Source organism: Acinonyx jubatus, chromosome E4 (genome assembly GCF_027475565.1).
Source record: "Acinonyx jubatus isolate Ajub_Pintada_27869175 chromosome E4, VMU_Ajub_asm_v1.0, whole genome shotgun sequence".
Taxonomy (NCBI): Eukaryota; Metazoa; Chordata; class Mammalia; order Carnivora; family Felidae; genus Acinonyx; species Acinonyx jubatus.
The window spans coordinates 54,641,175-54,657,505 of NC_069395.1; the positions used below are offsets into that span (position 1 = coordinate 54,641,175).

At 47.6% G+C, this 16,331-nt stretch overlaps 1 protein-coding gene across 1 annotated transcript; it reads right to left on the reverse strand.

Moving 5' to 3' along the window:
* Positions 1-1,100: 1,100 nt before the first annotated feature.
* METTL13 (methyltransferase 13, eEF1A lysine and N-terminal methyltransferase) lies at positions 1,101-14,954 on the reverse strand. The gene is made up of 8 exons (XM_053209123.1): positions 14,500-14,954; positions 12,443-13,202; positions 10,933-11,132; positions 8,828-9,023; positions 7,060-7,227; positions 5,584-5,799; positions 2,894-3,025; positions 1,101-1,570 (listed from the first exon to the last, which is right to left on the reverse strand). Exons 1-8 carry the CDS (start codon positions 14,650-14,652, stop codon positions 1,296-1,298), a joined length of 2,100 nt encoding a protein of 699 aa, XP_053065098.1. The 5' UTR covers positions 14,653-14,954; the 3' UTR covers positions 1,101-1,295.
* Between the last annotated feature and the right edge of the window lie 1,377 nt (positions 14,955-16,331).

Here is a 16,331-nt window from a genome sequence, read left to right on the forward strand (position 1 = left end):
CCTTGCATGAACTTACAGAGTAGAAAACAACAGAGGATCCCCAAACTAGGGCCCTTTGAGGTGCAGGGGTGTGACACGGGATGGCTCCAGGGTAGATCATCCCTTAAGGAACACCAAGTTTTTATAATGGGTAAAATCCAAAAATTCTACTCTGTCCTCACATCCTTCTTCAATGGGCTGACACAATTTTGTATGGATGACACCCTGTCTTTTAAATATGCTTCACCTCAAGAGCTCAGAGTCCATTTTAAAGGGCCTGTGAAGCAAGCTGGGGTGGTGGAGGGTGACAAGGTGTACTTTCCATGGCACTGCTCATTAAGTCAGCCCTGGCATCATTAGGAGAAATGAACTTCAAGCCAATCTCGGAACTGCTGGTTTCACAGTTGTACAAGCTTGATGCTTCTGGCTCCAGTGAGATCTGGGATTAGATGTAGTTTTGGCTTAACTTTCCTTTATCTCATTAAATAAGACAGCTTACGTAAATCACTTAAGGAGTTATTGGAACGTGTTAATTTTTATTGCTAATCCATGTTTTCTGCCCATTCTTAACCACCTTTCCTTCCACCACAGCTCTCTACGCTGGGTCCCACATGCAGCGGTCACTCAGCGAAGGTGAGTAAACCAACTTTAGTCGGTTTAGACAGACTTTAGTCTCTGTCTCTGACATGCACAGTTATGGGGGCCACTCGTATCCACCCCTTCTGCCAAGAACAGAACAAACAGCTTAGGCTACAAGGTTTGGATAGCTGGGGAAAGCTGCTTAGTAAAGCGGGTTAGCCAGATTCTTAAAACTCGGGATGTCAGCGACAGTTCTATCTGGAGGGAGGCAGAGTGGATGTTCTGTCAAATCTGTCTCACATCTATGGGAATCCTGCTCTTTTTACAGTCTTTTGGCACAGAATGCTGGGCTATCTCCCTGGAGATCATTCCTACAGAAGCAATAGGAAGATAAAGCAAAAGCAAACCAGCGCTCAAAGTTGATTGTCTTCCATCCTAAGGAGCTTGGTGTATAGTCGTTAAGGCATCAGCTGGGAATCCTGCTCCAGGACACAGTACAGGGAAGCAGAGGGGGTCAACCAAGTGGAACTAAAGAGGACAAGACGGGAAGGACATTTTTTATTTTCCCAGATCTTCAGGCAACCTCGCTAAACTGGAGGTCGCATGCAGCTGAGTATGAAACCAAGAAAAATATGAGGCTTAAAAAATATGGTGCATTATATTTCTTCAATCTCTCACAGGCCAGGAGCCCAAGGCCAGTCCAGCACGAAGCTGAGCAGACTTCCTGGCCTCAGCAATCACACGATCTTCACGGTCTTGAGCATCTCTGACAGTATGTAGGTGTCATCCCACCCCCTCCCAGGCTTCCGCAGGGTCTGCTCCAAGGCCTGGGCCATTTCCAAGAGCTCTGGCATGGAAAGTTTCTGCTCCGGGTGCAGCTGACAGAACAGGATCTCGTTTACTTCACCTTCAATTCGCCGGACATACAGGAGAGGGAACACGGCCTTGAGCCCGGTCAGCACTGAGTCCTTCAGCCCCAAGTCTCGGCACACAAGGTTGAGGATAAAGACACCTAGGGTGTGGCAAGGAAAGAGTCACATCCTGCAGATCAGGGGACACGTCGGAGACAAGGTTCCGCGCTTAGAAATATACCAATTCCTGCCCCAGGGACACTGGTGGGCTAAGAAAACACAAGTGCTTTGAGTTTGCACAGAACACACCACATAAAAAGAGAGAAGAGCGTGGGGAATATGTGAACTATGAGAAAACTTCAATTTAATTTTTTCCTCTTCCATGCTGCTAACAAATTATTTTATCATTCTCTGCACCTCAGTTTCCCAAAGAATTGCTTTGAGAAAGAATTAATATCCCCAAGGGGAAAAAAACAAACACACACAGGGATGTTACGTTCTTGGCATGTACCTTATGGAGTACATAATGAGAGGGCCAATCAGAGGGCCAATGTTACCTGACTTGTGACAATTAAGGTTCTGAATATCTCTGTTCACCCAAGTACCTGACACCAAAAAAAAAAAAAAAAAAAAAAAAACTTGGAGGATGTCAACATATGGATGAAGAGCTCCAGTGTCCAAGTCGCAAGGACTTGGGCTGAAGCTCCAGCTGTCACTTTGTGTCACCTTGGCAAAGTCTCTTTACTTCAGTTTCCTCATTTGAAAATGGGCTGCTATGAAGAGGAAATACCATTCTGCCTAGTCCAGGGCATGTGGAAAGAAATCAAATGGTAGCTAACGTGACCAAGCTGGTGGAAATGTGAATTGCTATATTCACTTTGTAAAACTGTGTGGCAGCACCTAGAAAACTCAAGCATATACGTGATCTATGTTCTAGCAATCACAAGCCTTCATATATGCCCAACAGACCTGCAAATCTATTTCACCAAAAGGCATCTACTGGAACGTTATGGTCAGTACTACTTATAAAAGTCCCACATAATCCAATACCACCAGGAGAATGGAGACAGGAATGTGGTACAGTCACACGACGACACTACACAGCAATAAAAAGGAACAATATAAACACAACACCATAGATGAAGCTCACAAACATCATATTGAGTGAAAGAAAACAAACACTTAAAGACCACATTCCATAAGATTCCATTTATATAAACAACAAAAATGGGCAAAACTAAGCTGTGCTAACTTAAGTTAGGATAGTCACTATCCTTGAGAGGAGAATGAGTTACTGGAAGGAAATAAGAGGTAGACTTTCTGGGGTGCTGGAAATGTTCTGTGTTTGATGAGAATAAATAAGAGTGTTCAATTTGGGGCAACTCACTGAGCCACACACTTCTGACATGAGCATTTTTCATTTGAAAAGAAAAACAAATTTAAAGGACCCACCCCTCCTCCCTCCCCAACCTTTGTCTTCCTACCTTCAGGAGTCAAGATGCTTTTGACCTTCTGCAGGAAAGGCTGGTCCACAAAAGCCGGCGGCGGACAACTCATCCCCAGTGTTGGGTCCTTACTGTCTACGTCAAACATGATGACGCTGTAGTGGGGCCGCACTGGGAAAGAGAAGCAAACAAGGCTCTGCCTCACACCACTTACACGCTGACACCGCATCTCCCCTGTGACCTGTGGGGGCCGCAAGCGGCTCAGTTAGGATGACGTGGAGGCTGTGGTTCGCCTGTAAGGGCACTGATGTCACTGTCAGGGGAGTCCTTGTCAGTCAGGGTTCTCCTGTGAGCACCCCACCTGAGAGACAGGGCATTCATCTCATCTTCTTCCACATTTGAAAGCACTTTCCAGGGGCGCCTGGATGGCTCAGTTAAGCATCTGACTTCGGCTCAGGTCATGATCTCATGGTTTGTGGGTTCAAGCCCTGCGTCTTGGAGCCTGCTTCAGATTCTGTGTCTCCCTCTCTCTCTGTCCCTCCCCTGCTTGCACCCTGTCTCTCTTTCTCTCTCTCTCTCTGTCAAAAATAAACATTAAAAAAGAGGCACTTTCAAAAGACTTCCAAACACATTAATGGTGTCCTCTAGCTTGATTACTACTTGATGAAGGGTCCATTTGTACCAGTATTTTGACGTAGCAGAACATTAGAGACTGGGAATGTTCTAAACACTTAGAAACCTGGGCTCCGTTCCTAATAAAATGAGTCAAAAACACTGGACGAGGAAGGAACAGATGGGGAGGGGAGATGGGAAGCTTCTGGTATTTTTCTTAAACTGCCAGGTAATTCTAAATACAGGCAGAGTTGAGAACCATTGATCTAGGCAAAGCAGCTGCCTAAGCCTTTAGGGACTGACCCAGCAAATGTCTGCAGGACAAACACGTTCTCAAATTAAAGTTGGTATATCCTTTCTAGTTAATTGAACAACAGCTGACTCAGGAAAGATAGATTTGCTAAATGGGTGAGAAAGACCTGATTATGAACCAGATGCACTCCTTTGTATGATGGGAATGTCTTTTACAAGGGGTAAGTCTGCAATGCTACTGACTTTTAGCAAACTTTGAGACTATGATAATGATTATTCATTAATTAATAAATCTTGACTTAGGACTCCTACAAGCCAGTTAGTATCCACAGCACAGATCTCATTTTGGTTTCTTAGCAGAACATGTTGCCTCATCAAAGTCCAAGGACACCACTGCCCCCAATTGTAGCACTGAGCCCTCCAACAATCTGGAAGGTGGCTGTTAGACATGATCGCCAGGCTGTTCAACACTGACCGACAGGCAGTCACAATGGCAACACATCACGCACGAAGTGCCTGCCAGGAGCCTAGCACGGTTTTAAGTGTTTCCCATGTATTGGCTAGGTTGGGCCTGGGCCCCCACACTGGCCCCAGACTCAGACAGGTCACCTGTGAAACTCTGATATAGTTCAGTTCAGTTTGCAATGACCGTGAACGCACCATCTGTCCACCCAGCACCAAAGGACTCACCCCCGGCATCCTGATTTGCCACACCCTCCTGGGAGCTACTCTAATCCAGCGAGAGCCAGAGTATCAGGTATGGAACGGGCAGACCAGGAAGGGTGGGTGGCCTAAGCTCCCCAGGTTCCCTTAAGCCTGGACCAGCTTGACTGACTTCTCCCTGAGGGACACACACTCCGGAAAGCACCAGTCACGGGAGCCTACGTGTAAAGTGGCAGAAGGACTGGAGGAGCCACTGCAGAACATTAACATGCCTTTTGTCCTCCGTCTGGGATACGAATCATTAGAGCAAAATGGAGCCTTCACTCCATCAGAATCCCCGCCGAGTGGCATCTCTATCAGGGTTTCACATCCTCAGCATGACTGCCATCTGGGGCCAGACGATTCTTTGTCGTGGGTGGCCGTCCCGGGCACTGCAGGATGTTTAGCAGCATCTTCAGGCTCTACTCACGCGCTGCCCGGAGCAGCCCTACCCGGTGGTTACAACCACCTAACACCCGTCTGCAGCCACTGCCCAGCGCCCCGCAGGTTTACAGTCACCGGGCTACACGAACGCTATCTCTGGCTTCACCTCCAGCTGAAAGATTTACAAAACACCTCCTGACACACACCCCAAATCCTTTCCCCCTTCTATTCACCTGACTACAGACGTTAGGTTCCATGGGAAGGTCAGGAAGTGGCAAGGACACAGGGTCAGAAGACAATCAGGAGAAGCCCACTGATCTGTTAGTGCCACAAGGGCAGAAACGGTGTGGGGTTTTTCACTGTGGTTGTTTTTATTATTCATTTATTTATTAGGGCAAGAGAGAGAGAGAGTAGGGGAGGGAGAGAGGGAGATAGAGAATCTTAAGTAAGCTCCACGCCTGGCGTAGAGCTCAATGTCGGGCTCGATCTCACAACCATGACATCATGACCTGAGCCGAAATCAAGAGTCAGACGCTTAACCAACTAAGCCACCCAGGCGCCCCAGAAGTGAGTTCTCCTAGCACAGTATTAAGCATATGGCTAGCACTCTATATTTACTGAATCAATATGTCAACCAATGAATGAAGAAATGAACAGGTGAAAGACTGGGACGATCCTAACGCTGCTCTCTCACAGAGGAATTCTAGAAGCCCTTGCAGGTCTGCCAAGCTTGGATTACTCTTCCCTCAACATCCCTCCAAATTCTCCAATTGCAGTACCTTCTCTTCCTGCCAGGCTGGTGATATAGTCCAGGCCATCTGCAATGTGGACCTTCATCCGGTCGCTCTGGGAGAAGCCAAACCATTGGGTGGCCACTTCCAACATGGAGGGGTCGATCTCCACGGCATCAATGCAGGACTTCGGGAAATGATCGTGGACAAACAGGGGGAGGCTGCCCCCGCCCAGGCCTACCACCAACAATGCCAGTGGGGTCTCTGCAATAAAGGAAGAAAGCATCATTTTACTATCTTCTCACGAACAGTTTTGTACCAGCCTCGGGGAGAGTAAAGAGGGAAGGGGGAGTCGGATCACTGGCTCTGCCCAGAGGATACAAGATTTAAAGGCCTAGCTTCTCCGTCTCATCCCAAAAACGCAGGAGCCAATCTGACATCTACATCTGAAAACTCAACCCTGGCCTCACAATCCTTCCTTTACTAGATCCAGAAGAGGAAGCAGTACATGGTTCTTTGGGGACCCTTAAAGTCCCAAGGCACTCAGCTGACATCATACCAAGAGTCCCCACCATGAGCATTAGACTCCCCCTAGGAATTGAGAGGGACAACAGCCGACATCTTGCTCATGATCACAAGGCAGTGTAGATGCAATGCCCTCTGCCCAGCTTTCAACTCAAAGGCCACAACTGCCCTCTCAGACACATCAACCAAGTGAGGGCAATAAATCCAAGTTCCAGAAATTACAGGAAAACAAAGGCCCACATCCTAGTCCTAAGTACAGAGAAACCACAGAAAACACAGGGGGATAGAAGTAGGCAAGAAACAAGAAACAATCACTAAAAGGAGACGTTAAACATAGATTAACATCTGAGGATTAAACATAAGAACTGACACTCTAGGGACATACAATACCGAGACAGGGTGTTTCAACAAGACATAGTCAGGACTCTTGGTAAAGACAGTGACAATCTAGACAGGAACATGAACATTTTTGCTACTGTGGTCAGATCCAAACCTGTTATTAGTAATATAGCTATTACTGTACTACCAACAACATGGCTTTTTAAGTAAAAATTTAAGAAAGAACTGCATCTGGTGCTCAAATGATGCATTACTGATAACCCAGAAATTCTCCTAAAGTACAAAGGCCATTTCTGGAGTCATGATTTTTAAATGCTCCACTGGTTACAGGAGTAGATACATATGCAAGCACTCAGCAAACTGAAATACTTATAATGTGTACTTTATGTATCTCCCCAAATATATGTTATACCTTAATATTTTAAATAAATGAACAAAATAGAATTCTAATAGAATTCTAATAGAATTTAGACATCAACACATGTAGCCATTTCAAGATTACAATTTGAGTTTGAGGGAAAAGTGACTGATAAACTTAGAAGATGGTCAGGAAGAAGAAAGATATAAATACATGGGCATTTGTTGGTCTGCAATGGCTGCTGTCAGAGTGGTCTGTAAGCTTACTTGCCCCGACTGTGGGAGACAGTGCACCCCGCTTACCTAGGAGCAGCTCCGGGCTTCTCAGCAGGGCAAGGCCAGCAATCATTGCTTTGTGGTGTTCACAGCACAAGTAACTCTTGTCAATGGACTGCCCCGGGGCTGCAGGGAGGTCCTCCGGAGTGTCAGCGGGCCGCTGCTTCTTCCTGTCCTTTTTCCGTTTCTTCTGGGCTAAATGAGAGATAGAGATAATGAGGTACTATGCTTAGCACCCCAGTCCGGGGAAAGCAAGACTTACCAGCAGCATTGTGCTGTAGTTAGCTTGATCCAACTCAAGAACCCAACTGCTAAATATACACAAATTTTGTGACATGGTTGACATGTTGGTAGTTTGAAATCTGCCTGTGGTGGCCTTTATTACGCCACAGAAATTGGCAAACAGTATACATCAGGGCTTTTTGCCCCCAAAATACAATTGTTAAACATTTAACACATACCATTGGATACCACAGACTCAAAAAAGGAAAAGTGGCAAAAACACACCCAAAAACCTGGGAAAACTAAACTGAGGAGTCCTAGCCCCTTTGCCCTGAGAAATATAAGGCCACTAACAGGGTAAGTCTATTCACAAATCCTTTTAGAGAAGGACTTAAAATTACTAATTACCTCCTCTATGACTATGCTACAACTTCTAATTATTTAACTCTTATAACGACCTTATAATTCCCATATTAGGCAGATGGAAAAACTGAGGATCTGAAGAGTTAATAATTAGTCCCAGTATCAGGAGGTGCAGACAGAATGTGAACCCAGGACTGCCTGTCTCCAACGCCTATCATCCCTCCCTGTACCATACAGACAGTAATATACACTGCCCTGCTAGATGAGGAAATCACAAGTGCTCACCAAAGGGAAGAAATCCTATAAAGGCCCCACTCCTTCCCTCTGGTATATAGTAAACAGATGCTCATTTTTCACTGTATACATTGATTTTCGAACGGATTACACTGAGCAGTATTGCTTTTATAATACAAACATACACAACTGGCGAACATAGCAGGTGAAACAAACTCTTATTTTCCCCACCAGTGGGAGTTTCTGAGTGGCATCTGGGAGACTGCTTACAAGGGATCCTAAAGGACCTGGCCTGGATCTTCACAGTCCAATATTGTAGCCACTAGCCACCTGTGGCCATTGAATTGTAAATGTAACTTAATTACAATTAAATAAATTAAAGATTCGTTCCTTAGTTACCCCAGCCACATTCCACATGCTCAGCAGCCACATATGGTTAACGGTTACCATTTGGGCAGCTAAGTGGATATTAAACCCTCCCTCCATTTCAGAAAGTTCTACTGAATAGCACTGGACTAGATGACCTCTAAGTACCCACCAACTCCAATGCCCTCTCTAAAACATGCTAGGGGGTGGTGCTGTGAAGGAGGGCAGGGTTCACCTAGACCCTCCATGCTTGTGGCTCTCCTCACAGAGCCTTACTGAATGAATATACAGATGCATAAGGAGCAATGTGCGAAACAGATGGCCTCTACGCTGAAGGCATTAAAGTGACAATCACATTTATTTGGTAAGCTACCATCCCAGCTCCTTATCATTTCAGAGTCTTTGCTCGAGAACAAAACACACCTCTGTTCTGTTTATTGTCACTTAGACTGAGTCCAGATGGTAACAGGACAACTCGAAGAGCCATGTGCCTCTGATCACACGTACCCAGGTCTGTCCTACAACTCAGCCAAGCTCCCAACACTTTCTGACCACCCCAAGTGGAGAGTCCATGCCATGACCGCTTGGGTCATGTGTGATGACACCTCACCTCTGTGGGACACATCCTTCAGCAACCTAGCTTCTGACTGCACCACATTCCTGTTGCTGAGGAAGATCAGCCGCCGGAAGTAGCGCTTATCATCGCCCTGCACGTCCTCGACGACATAGTTGCCACTCAAGGGACTGCAGGCTTGGTGCTGAACGGTCCGGACCCCAATGTCCCCACCCACAGACAGAAAGGGCACCTGAAGATGTAACAGAGATGTGGTCAAACACCAGCTCAATCAAGAAACAGGAGAAATTTTAATCCTGTCATGGAATCCTCCTATCAAGCTTCTGGGCAGCAAGAACCTAAAGATTTGCCTTTCTATTAAAGAACTTTTCTACAGCTTTTCGATAGATCACAAAAGGCTTAATTCACTTTTTTGAAAACCAGTTGAACACATAAAGATCCCTGAAACCATTAGTGAAATCCAATTGGTTCTCCCTAAGAAGACAATGAGTTTCTCAGGGCACCTGGGTGGCTCAGACGGTTAGGCATCCAATTCTTGATCTCGGCTTAAGTCATGATCTCACGGTTCGTGGGATCAAGCCCCATGTCAAGCTCCACGCTAACAGCACAGAGTTTGCTTGGAATGCTCTCCCTCTCTCTGCCCACCCCCTGCCCATGCTCGCTCACTCTCTCTCTCGCTCTCTCTCAAAAATAAATAAATATACTCTAAAAAATTTTAAAAAGAAAAAGAAAAACATGAGTTTTTCAATAGGAATCCTTAAAGGGGCTTTCCATAAATGCTAGAGGGAATGCACAGCAGGGGGCTAACTATGAAAGAAGGAATCAGAGCAGGGATAAAGATAACAAATCCACAGGGAAAGCAACCATTCCAAGTTTGAATAAATTTCTCCCTTCCCTCAATTATTCACATCTTTTCCCCCATTTTTCTAAACAGGAGAAAAAAATTAAGAGAAAACAATATTTTCCCCCTAGACTTTTCCATAACCTTTCCAAATCTTTACATCTATTTCTTTTTAATTTTTTAAAAGTTTTTATTTATTTTGAGAGAAAGACACAGCACAAGTTGGGGAGAGGCAGAGAGAGATGGGAGATGGGAGAGGGAGAGAGGGAGACAGGGAGAGAGGGAGGGAGGGAGAGAGGGAATCCCAAGCAGGCTCCGCACCATCAGCACAGAACCCATGCGGGCTCAAACTCACAAACCATGAGATCATGACCTGAGTCAATATCCAGAGTCATGCTTAACCAACTGACCCACCCAAGTGCCCCTACAACTATTTCTTTTTAAAGATTTCCAAGAGAATCCCAGGGACTGCTGACTCTGCAGAGATGCAGGCCCTGGAGAGAAGGTCACAAATGAACCTCCCTACAGGATCTATATCTCTGATGGACCAATAGCAAAGTCTGCCAGGAAGAATCAAACACACATTCATCTGTAAACACAAGTCAGCCTAGTGAGCAGAAGCACAGGTGAGAACCAGGGGTCTAGGTTCGTCTTTTCAGATCTGTCACTACTGCCAAGAGCCTCCTGGCACCTTGGCTTTCCTGTCAAAGATAAATTCCTCACTATAAAGTACCTGCAATAAAGTCACCTTTTCACTACCCTGAGCAGGATGGAACAAGACAGTGTCAATGGACAATACAACATCATTCTTTTGGCAAAAACCTTCAGTTTCCTTACCAGCAATGTTAATATCCTGAAAACTAACCTAAGCTGTATGGCTCTTTTCCATTCTCCAATCAGATAATGAGGATTCTAAGAAGGAAAATGGTCAAGGAAGGCCTGCACAAAGAGGGAAAAGAGAAACACAGTCTGTACAATCCACAGTAGAAAGAGCTGGAGCCTGCAAGGTGGACAGCATTTCCTCCGTGCCATCTATGAGGAGTCTCGAGGCCCCACACACACAGATGCTACCCTGGGTCTCAATGGTCTCAAGAAAAGCCACCGCTCACCTTCCTCTCACTGCCCGGGGCAAGAGAACATAAGCTTTGCCCACTTAGCTCACAGCTGTTGACATGCCCTCCAGGAATAGACAGGGGCACAGACACTGGTCCTAGCTCCTTCCAAGACACCCTCCGCCTTCTTGGCTGCTAATACGACTTGTCTAGAGATCCGTGTATGCTGCTGCCGAAGCTCTGTTTACCTGCTGCTGGGTGGGCATCCCGGCAGGGGCCAGCTCCAGGACTCTGGCTGACAGCTCGGCCTGGATGCTGTCCATGCCTTCGTACTGCTGACCTCGGTGAAGGGCCACGGTGATCAGCCTCCTGAAGCCTGCGCTGGCTGCCAGCTGCTTCCGACCCTCCTCCATGCCAAAGAGCCACTCGGTCTCGCGACCCTGGGGGACTGGAAAGAGGCACCTGGTGACACGAAGTCCCGGGAAGAGTTGTTCAAGCCCCAGCCAATAGGAACTACAGGACAGAGAGTCAGGCCCTGCACAGGACAAGCAACCCTTCCAACTGTGACCCAGTGAGGGCTATCAATTCCCTAGTGCACAATGCCCAGAGCAAAGAAGCCATCAGACACATGGTAGGTCCCACAATACATGTATATAAGGGGAGAGAGGCAGGTACCTAGTGCAAAAAAAAAAAAAAAAAAAAACCAAAATAGCAATGATACTAACGCTTGTTACATGCCAGACATTATTTCAAGAAATTTACAAACAGAAACTAATTCATTACTCACAACAGTCTAAGATGCAGGTAGTATTATTACTCCTAGTAATATTACAACTCCAAGGAAATTGAGACACAGAAGTTAAGCTATTTGCACAAGTTCACACAGCTACTAAATGGGGAAGCTGGGATTCAAACCCAGGCAGTCCAGCCCGACCCTCCATGGCTGTATCCGCTGTACTATTATTTGTTTTCATTGGTGGACAGGTAGAATTATGGAATACTTGGGAAAATGGCTCAGTTGTCAGCAAATTACCAGCATGATGACTTCAAAATCTTGCATTTTGTCCACAATTTCCTACTTCTGAAGGCATTTCCTCATTCTCTCTTCTGATCATTACTGAGCCAATCTGATATCACTTAACACCCTTCAACAATGACACTGATGTTTATAAAGCACTTACCATGTGTAAGGCACCATTCTGAGAGAGTTTACACTTCTCAAAACTACACAACACAGTTGATCTTACTTTAGAGATGAGGAAACTGAGGCATAGAAAGGAATGTCCAAAGTCATACCACCAGGAAGTGACCGAGCCAGAACTGAAACCCAAACAGTCACTTCTTTAGCTACTACTCTCCCTATATTCAACAGAGAAGCACAGAAACGTCCCCAGGTCACGCAGCTCACAGGCTCCAGAGCTGGGACTCTGTCACTCCCATGACTCCATGTGACAAAGTAACTCCTATCTCTACAATATGAGATGTACCTATACTTATCTGTGTCACTCTCTGTCCTCCCTACCAAATCCATTCTCACACGTCATCAGGCCTTTCCAAAGGGAGATGTGAAGAAATATGCCCCAAATCTAAGCAGGTAGCCGGATAGCTGCTGTGCCCCCTCCCTCACGCCCTGGCTGGTCTCACTTCTTAAAGTGCCACCCCCGGCAAGATAAAACCAGCCAAGCCATACCCACCACCAAAGCCCCAGCCCCTCAGAGCCAGCCCCTCCAGGGAAGAGAGGGCGCAATCCCAACTCACTGATGAAAATGGCAAAATGATTGTCCCGCGATGGTTTCACAGCGGGGCTGTCCACCACGTGGAGGGTGTAGCGTGGCTCCCCTGTGTCCCCATCGCACAAGTCCAGAGAGACACTCCCCAGCCCGGCCTTGCGGTACAGCTGGCCGCACAGCCAGGCATACTGCTGCCGCTCCCGCACCGCCTCGGCCAGCCGCTCGGCACTCTCCAGCCGCACAGGCTTGCCCTGCTCCTGAGCACAGAGCTCAAAGATCTGAAGGGCAGAGCCAGGGCCCGGCCTGAACTTGGTCATGATGAAGGCAAACACAGGCAAGGAGAACCGAGGCTCTGCTTCCAACACCTGGTCCTGGCTGCTGGCCACCTGGTGCACCCTCACCATCCACCCCTCCCGAGAGAAGTGACCCACTGCTTTCTTCAGGACGTGAGCCTGAGCCAGGGAGATGCAGAGGTAGCGACCGCCCACCTGCAGGACACGGCCAACCTCAGCCAGCATCCTGTCCACTTGTTGCAGGGTCTTCTCCTCCTCATCTGTCAGCACAGCGTCCAGGGTGCCCTTGTCCAACACCACCTGGAACGAAGCGTCGGCAAACTCCATCTGGGTCATGTCCATCTTCAAGAAGCTCATCTGGGGCCGGCGGCTGGCATTGCGTTCCTTCATCTGCTTGATGACCACCTCACTGATGTCAATGTTCACTATATCCTGATAGCCCACATCATACAGCTGTTCGCTTAGCTCTGAGTTACCACACCCAATCACCAGCACCTGAGGGAAAAAGCCAACAAGACAAAAGTGATTGAGGCAACGGAATGACCTGCACGTACTTCCCGGGATCAAGTCTCACCTTGGCTGGTGCAAGTTTTCAGAAGGTGCAGATGCTATGCACAGGACGGAGCACCGTTACAGAGGTTATTCTAGGCTCTATGTTGAAACACTAATGGTTAGAGAAACTCACAAGTGAAAACCACATTCAGCCACAACAATGCAAGTTATGTATAAATAGACTTTCCATACTGCAAAAACAAACAAATCCTGCTTGTTCTTTTCTCTGAAGAAAGCATTTATTACTCAAGAACTGATAGGAAGTCACACAATCAAAATATAGTAGAGTTCAAATCTCCTGTTTTACTATTGAAAACCTAGTTGTGGCAAAATCCTATTCCACTCATGCCTTCAGGTCCACCTAAGGTATTCCGCTATTTTCCAAAGCCAAGCTTAAAAGACGGGTCGTTGCCTCCCTCTCTATGGAGCAATCGCCCACTCATCCTTCAAAGCTCCATCCAATGTCACCATCTCTGGAAAAGTTTGGTGAGAAGTGCATACGCTGGGACTAGATGGGCCTGAGTTTAAACTCCCATGTGACCACACACTACATGTATGACCTTGGGCAAGAAACTGGATCTCAGAGCCTCAGTTTCCATATCCTACATGAATGAACCTGACAGAGTTTATTATGAGAATTCAACTCCTGAACACACACACACACACACACACACGCAGTACCCAGCATGTCTGGCACATCCTCCACGAAGGTTAGTTTGCTCCCTTCCTTTTTTCCTACCTCCAGTACAATTCCATCTCTATCCACCCCGTTGCTGCATTTACCACTTGTCACTTCCGGAACATGCCCAAGGTTTACGCCTTGCTGCTCTTGTTGCTTATGGGCTGAGCACAGTGCCTGAAATTCAGTGTGCCCACAACAACGATTTGGCTAACAGATTCCTGTGTCAGTAAAGCCACAAGTACTGTCTGCTCTATACGGATGGACGGTGACAGAAAAGCACAGGGTCTCTCTAGGAGGCCATACCTAGGTTGCCCAACTAACGCAGTCACTGTCCCAATGAGGCTATTAGTTCAGCGGTGAGCTGGGCGCCGCATGTCTGTTATCCGAAAGCCTTTACAAGAACATTTTTAAATTGCCTACTTTGGGCCGGAATGACGCGGAGAAGCCTCAAAACATGGGCCCAATTAGGGCCCTCACGCCTGTCTCTATCCACCAGGAGTAAAGTTATCATCTGCCACGTTCCCGAGCACACACTCAGGACCGCCAGGCCGCGCGTACCTTCTCCCTGGGTTTGATGTATTTGTGCAGCACGCCGCACAGTTCCAGGTAGGTTCCGTACCACTCGAAAGCTTTCTTTCCTCGCTGCTGGAAGAACTTCTCCCAATAGTCCACGGAGCCAAACTCCTTGGAGCTCTTAGGTAAGAGGTTCATATTCTCACTGTCCGACCAGGCTCGTCTCTCCTAGTCCCTGTGAGGTACCATCGGATGGACTTCCACGCACGCTGGTCCCGGCACCCTCGGTGGAATTCTTTCCACGACTAATAACCACATTGATTTCTCCCCCGCTCAAACCCCAAGGAGACGACGCTTACACGCCACCCGCACGCACGACACACTGAACCAAACCCACGCTCAGCCCTCCTGCCGGCTGCCAGCCCCAGCCCCAGCCCCAGCCCCACGTGCGGAGCCCCTCACACTTGCCCACAGATGGGCTTCAGAACTGGCAAGCACATCCGGGTGCGCAGCGTCGCGATTGGTCGGCCACCCGGGCCCTCCCAGCGTCTCATTGGTCACTGCTTTTGGTTCCTGGCACCTCATTGGCTGCGAGTTGCACGCCGCACGCCTGCGGCAGCGCCGCAGTCGCCCAGCGTTTATCTACGCGCGGCAGCAGGGGGCGTGGCCGCGGGCGTGAGGCCGGGTGGAGGCAGTGTCGGGGCCTCGGCGGCGGGTTTGCGTCCGAGCGCCGCGCGGGGGCAGCCTTCCTGGGTCCCGGCTACTCCGCCGACTCTGAGAGCGCGCGCGTTCCGTACTGTGTGTTCGCCTTCTCTCCGAACCGGCCCGGTGGCCACTTCTGATGTTGAAGGGCCGAGCCGCCTGACCGAGGAGGCCCCGGAAAAAAAAACCGAAAGAGGAGGCCCCAGGAGCTTAGAGGGAATGAGGGAAGGAAAGAGTAGAGCCCGACCTTGACAAAAGAAAGTAGTCCCATCCAGGTTATCTGCTACATCTCCCGCCCCGCCCTCCCTTAGTTTAACGACTTTACTTGTGTCATTGAGGTTTAATTTGGAGAAAATTGGCACTTGGCGGTACTTTTTCTGCACCAAAATGCACGATCCCACTACTAATGTAATGACCTGAAAATTCAGAAGAGTAACATGTATTGAGAGGTGCCGGCTCACCCTGTACTCCCCCGAAAGCACGGTACGCAAAATGTAACCCTCCTTTTGAGAAACAGCCTTCTTAGGTTGTCATTCTGATGTCATCTATTAGTAGGTGCTACCGCCTACTTGGTGTGTTTAATGAATAAACTTTACTTTCAGATGCTCATCTTATTGTAATGCCCCAAGGATGTTCCCATAAGGGCACAGGTGCCAAATATGTGCCTTGCTGGGCTTTCCAAAACACTGTAAATTGCGGGGGGAATATACAGGCCAGGCAGGGCATAGGGCCATGGAATGAGCATCTAATAGTCTGGACTTTACTGTCACAGGTAGCCAAGTAGACTCTTGATCCTTAAAGTGGACTTAAACTTTGGTTTGAGAGAGTAGTTCTAAAACTTTGGCATGCATCAGAATCACCTGGAAGACATTAATTCACAGGTTGCTGAGTCCCAACCCCACGGTTTCTGATTCATCAGGTGTACTGAGGTCTAAGGATTTGCATTTCAATGATGTTGGTCCAAGACCACACTTTGAGAACTACTGTTTTAAATATAAATAAGAGAAAAGTCAAAATGAATTTAGTTCCCTCTCCACAACTTTAAAAGGTTAGTCTAAAAGCCCTCTACAAGGTGACATCAAAGAAAATCTATTTTCATGTAGCACTTGTTGAGTTCACTTTTAAGCCTAGCAAGAAAAGAAACGGAAGGAGCCTCTCAGGTGGCTTCAGCTACT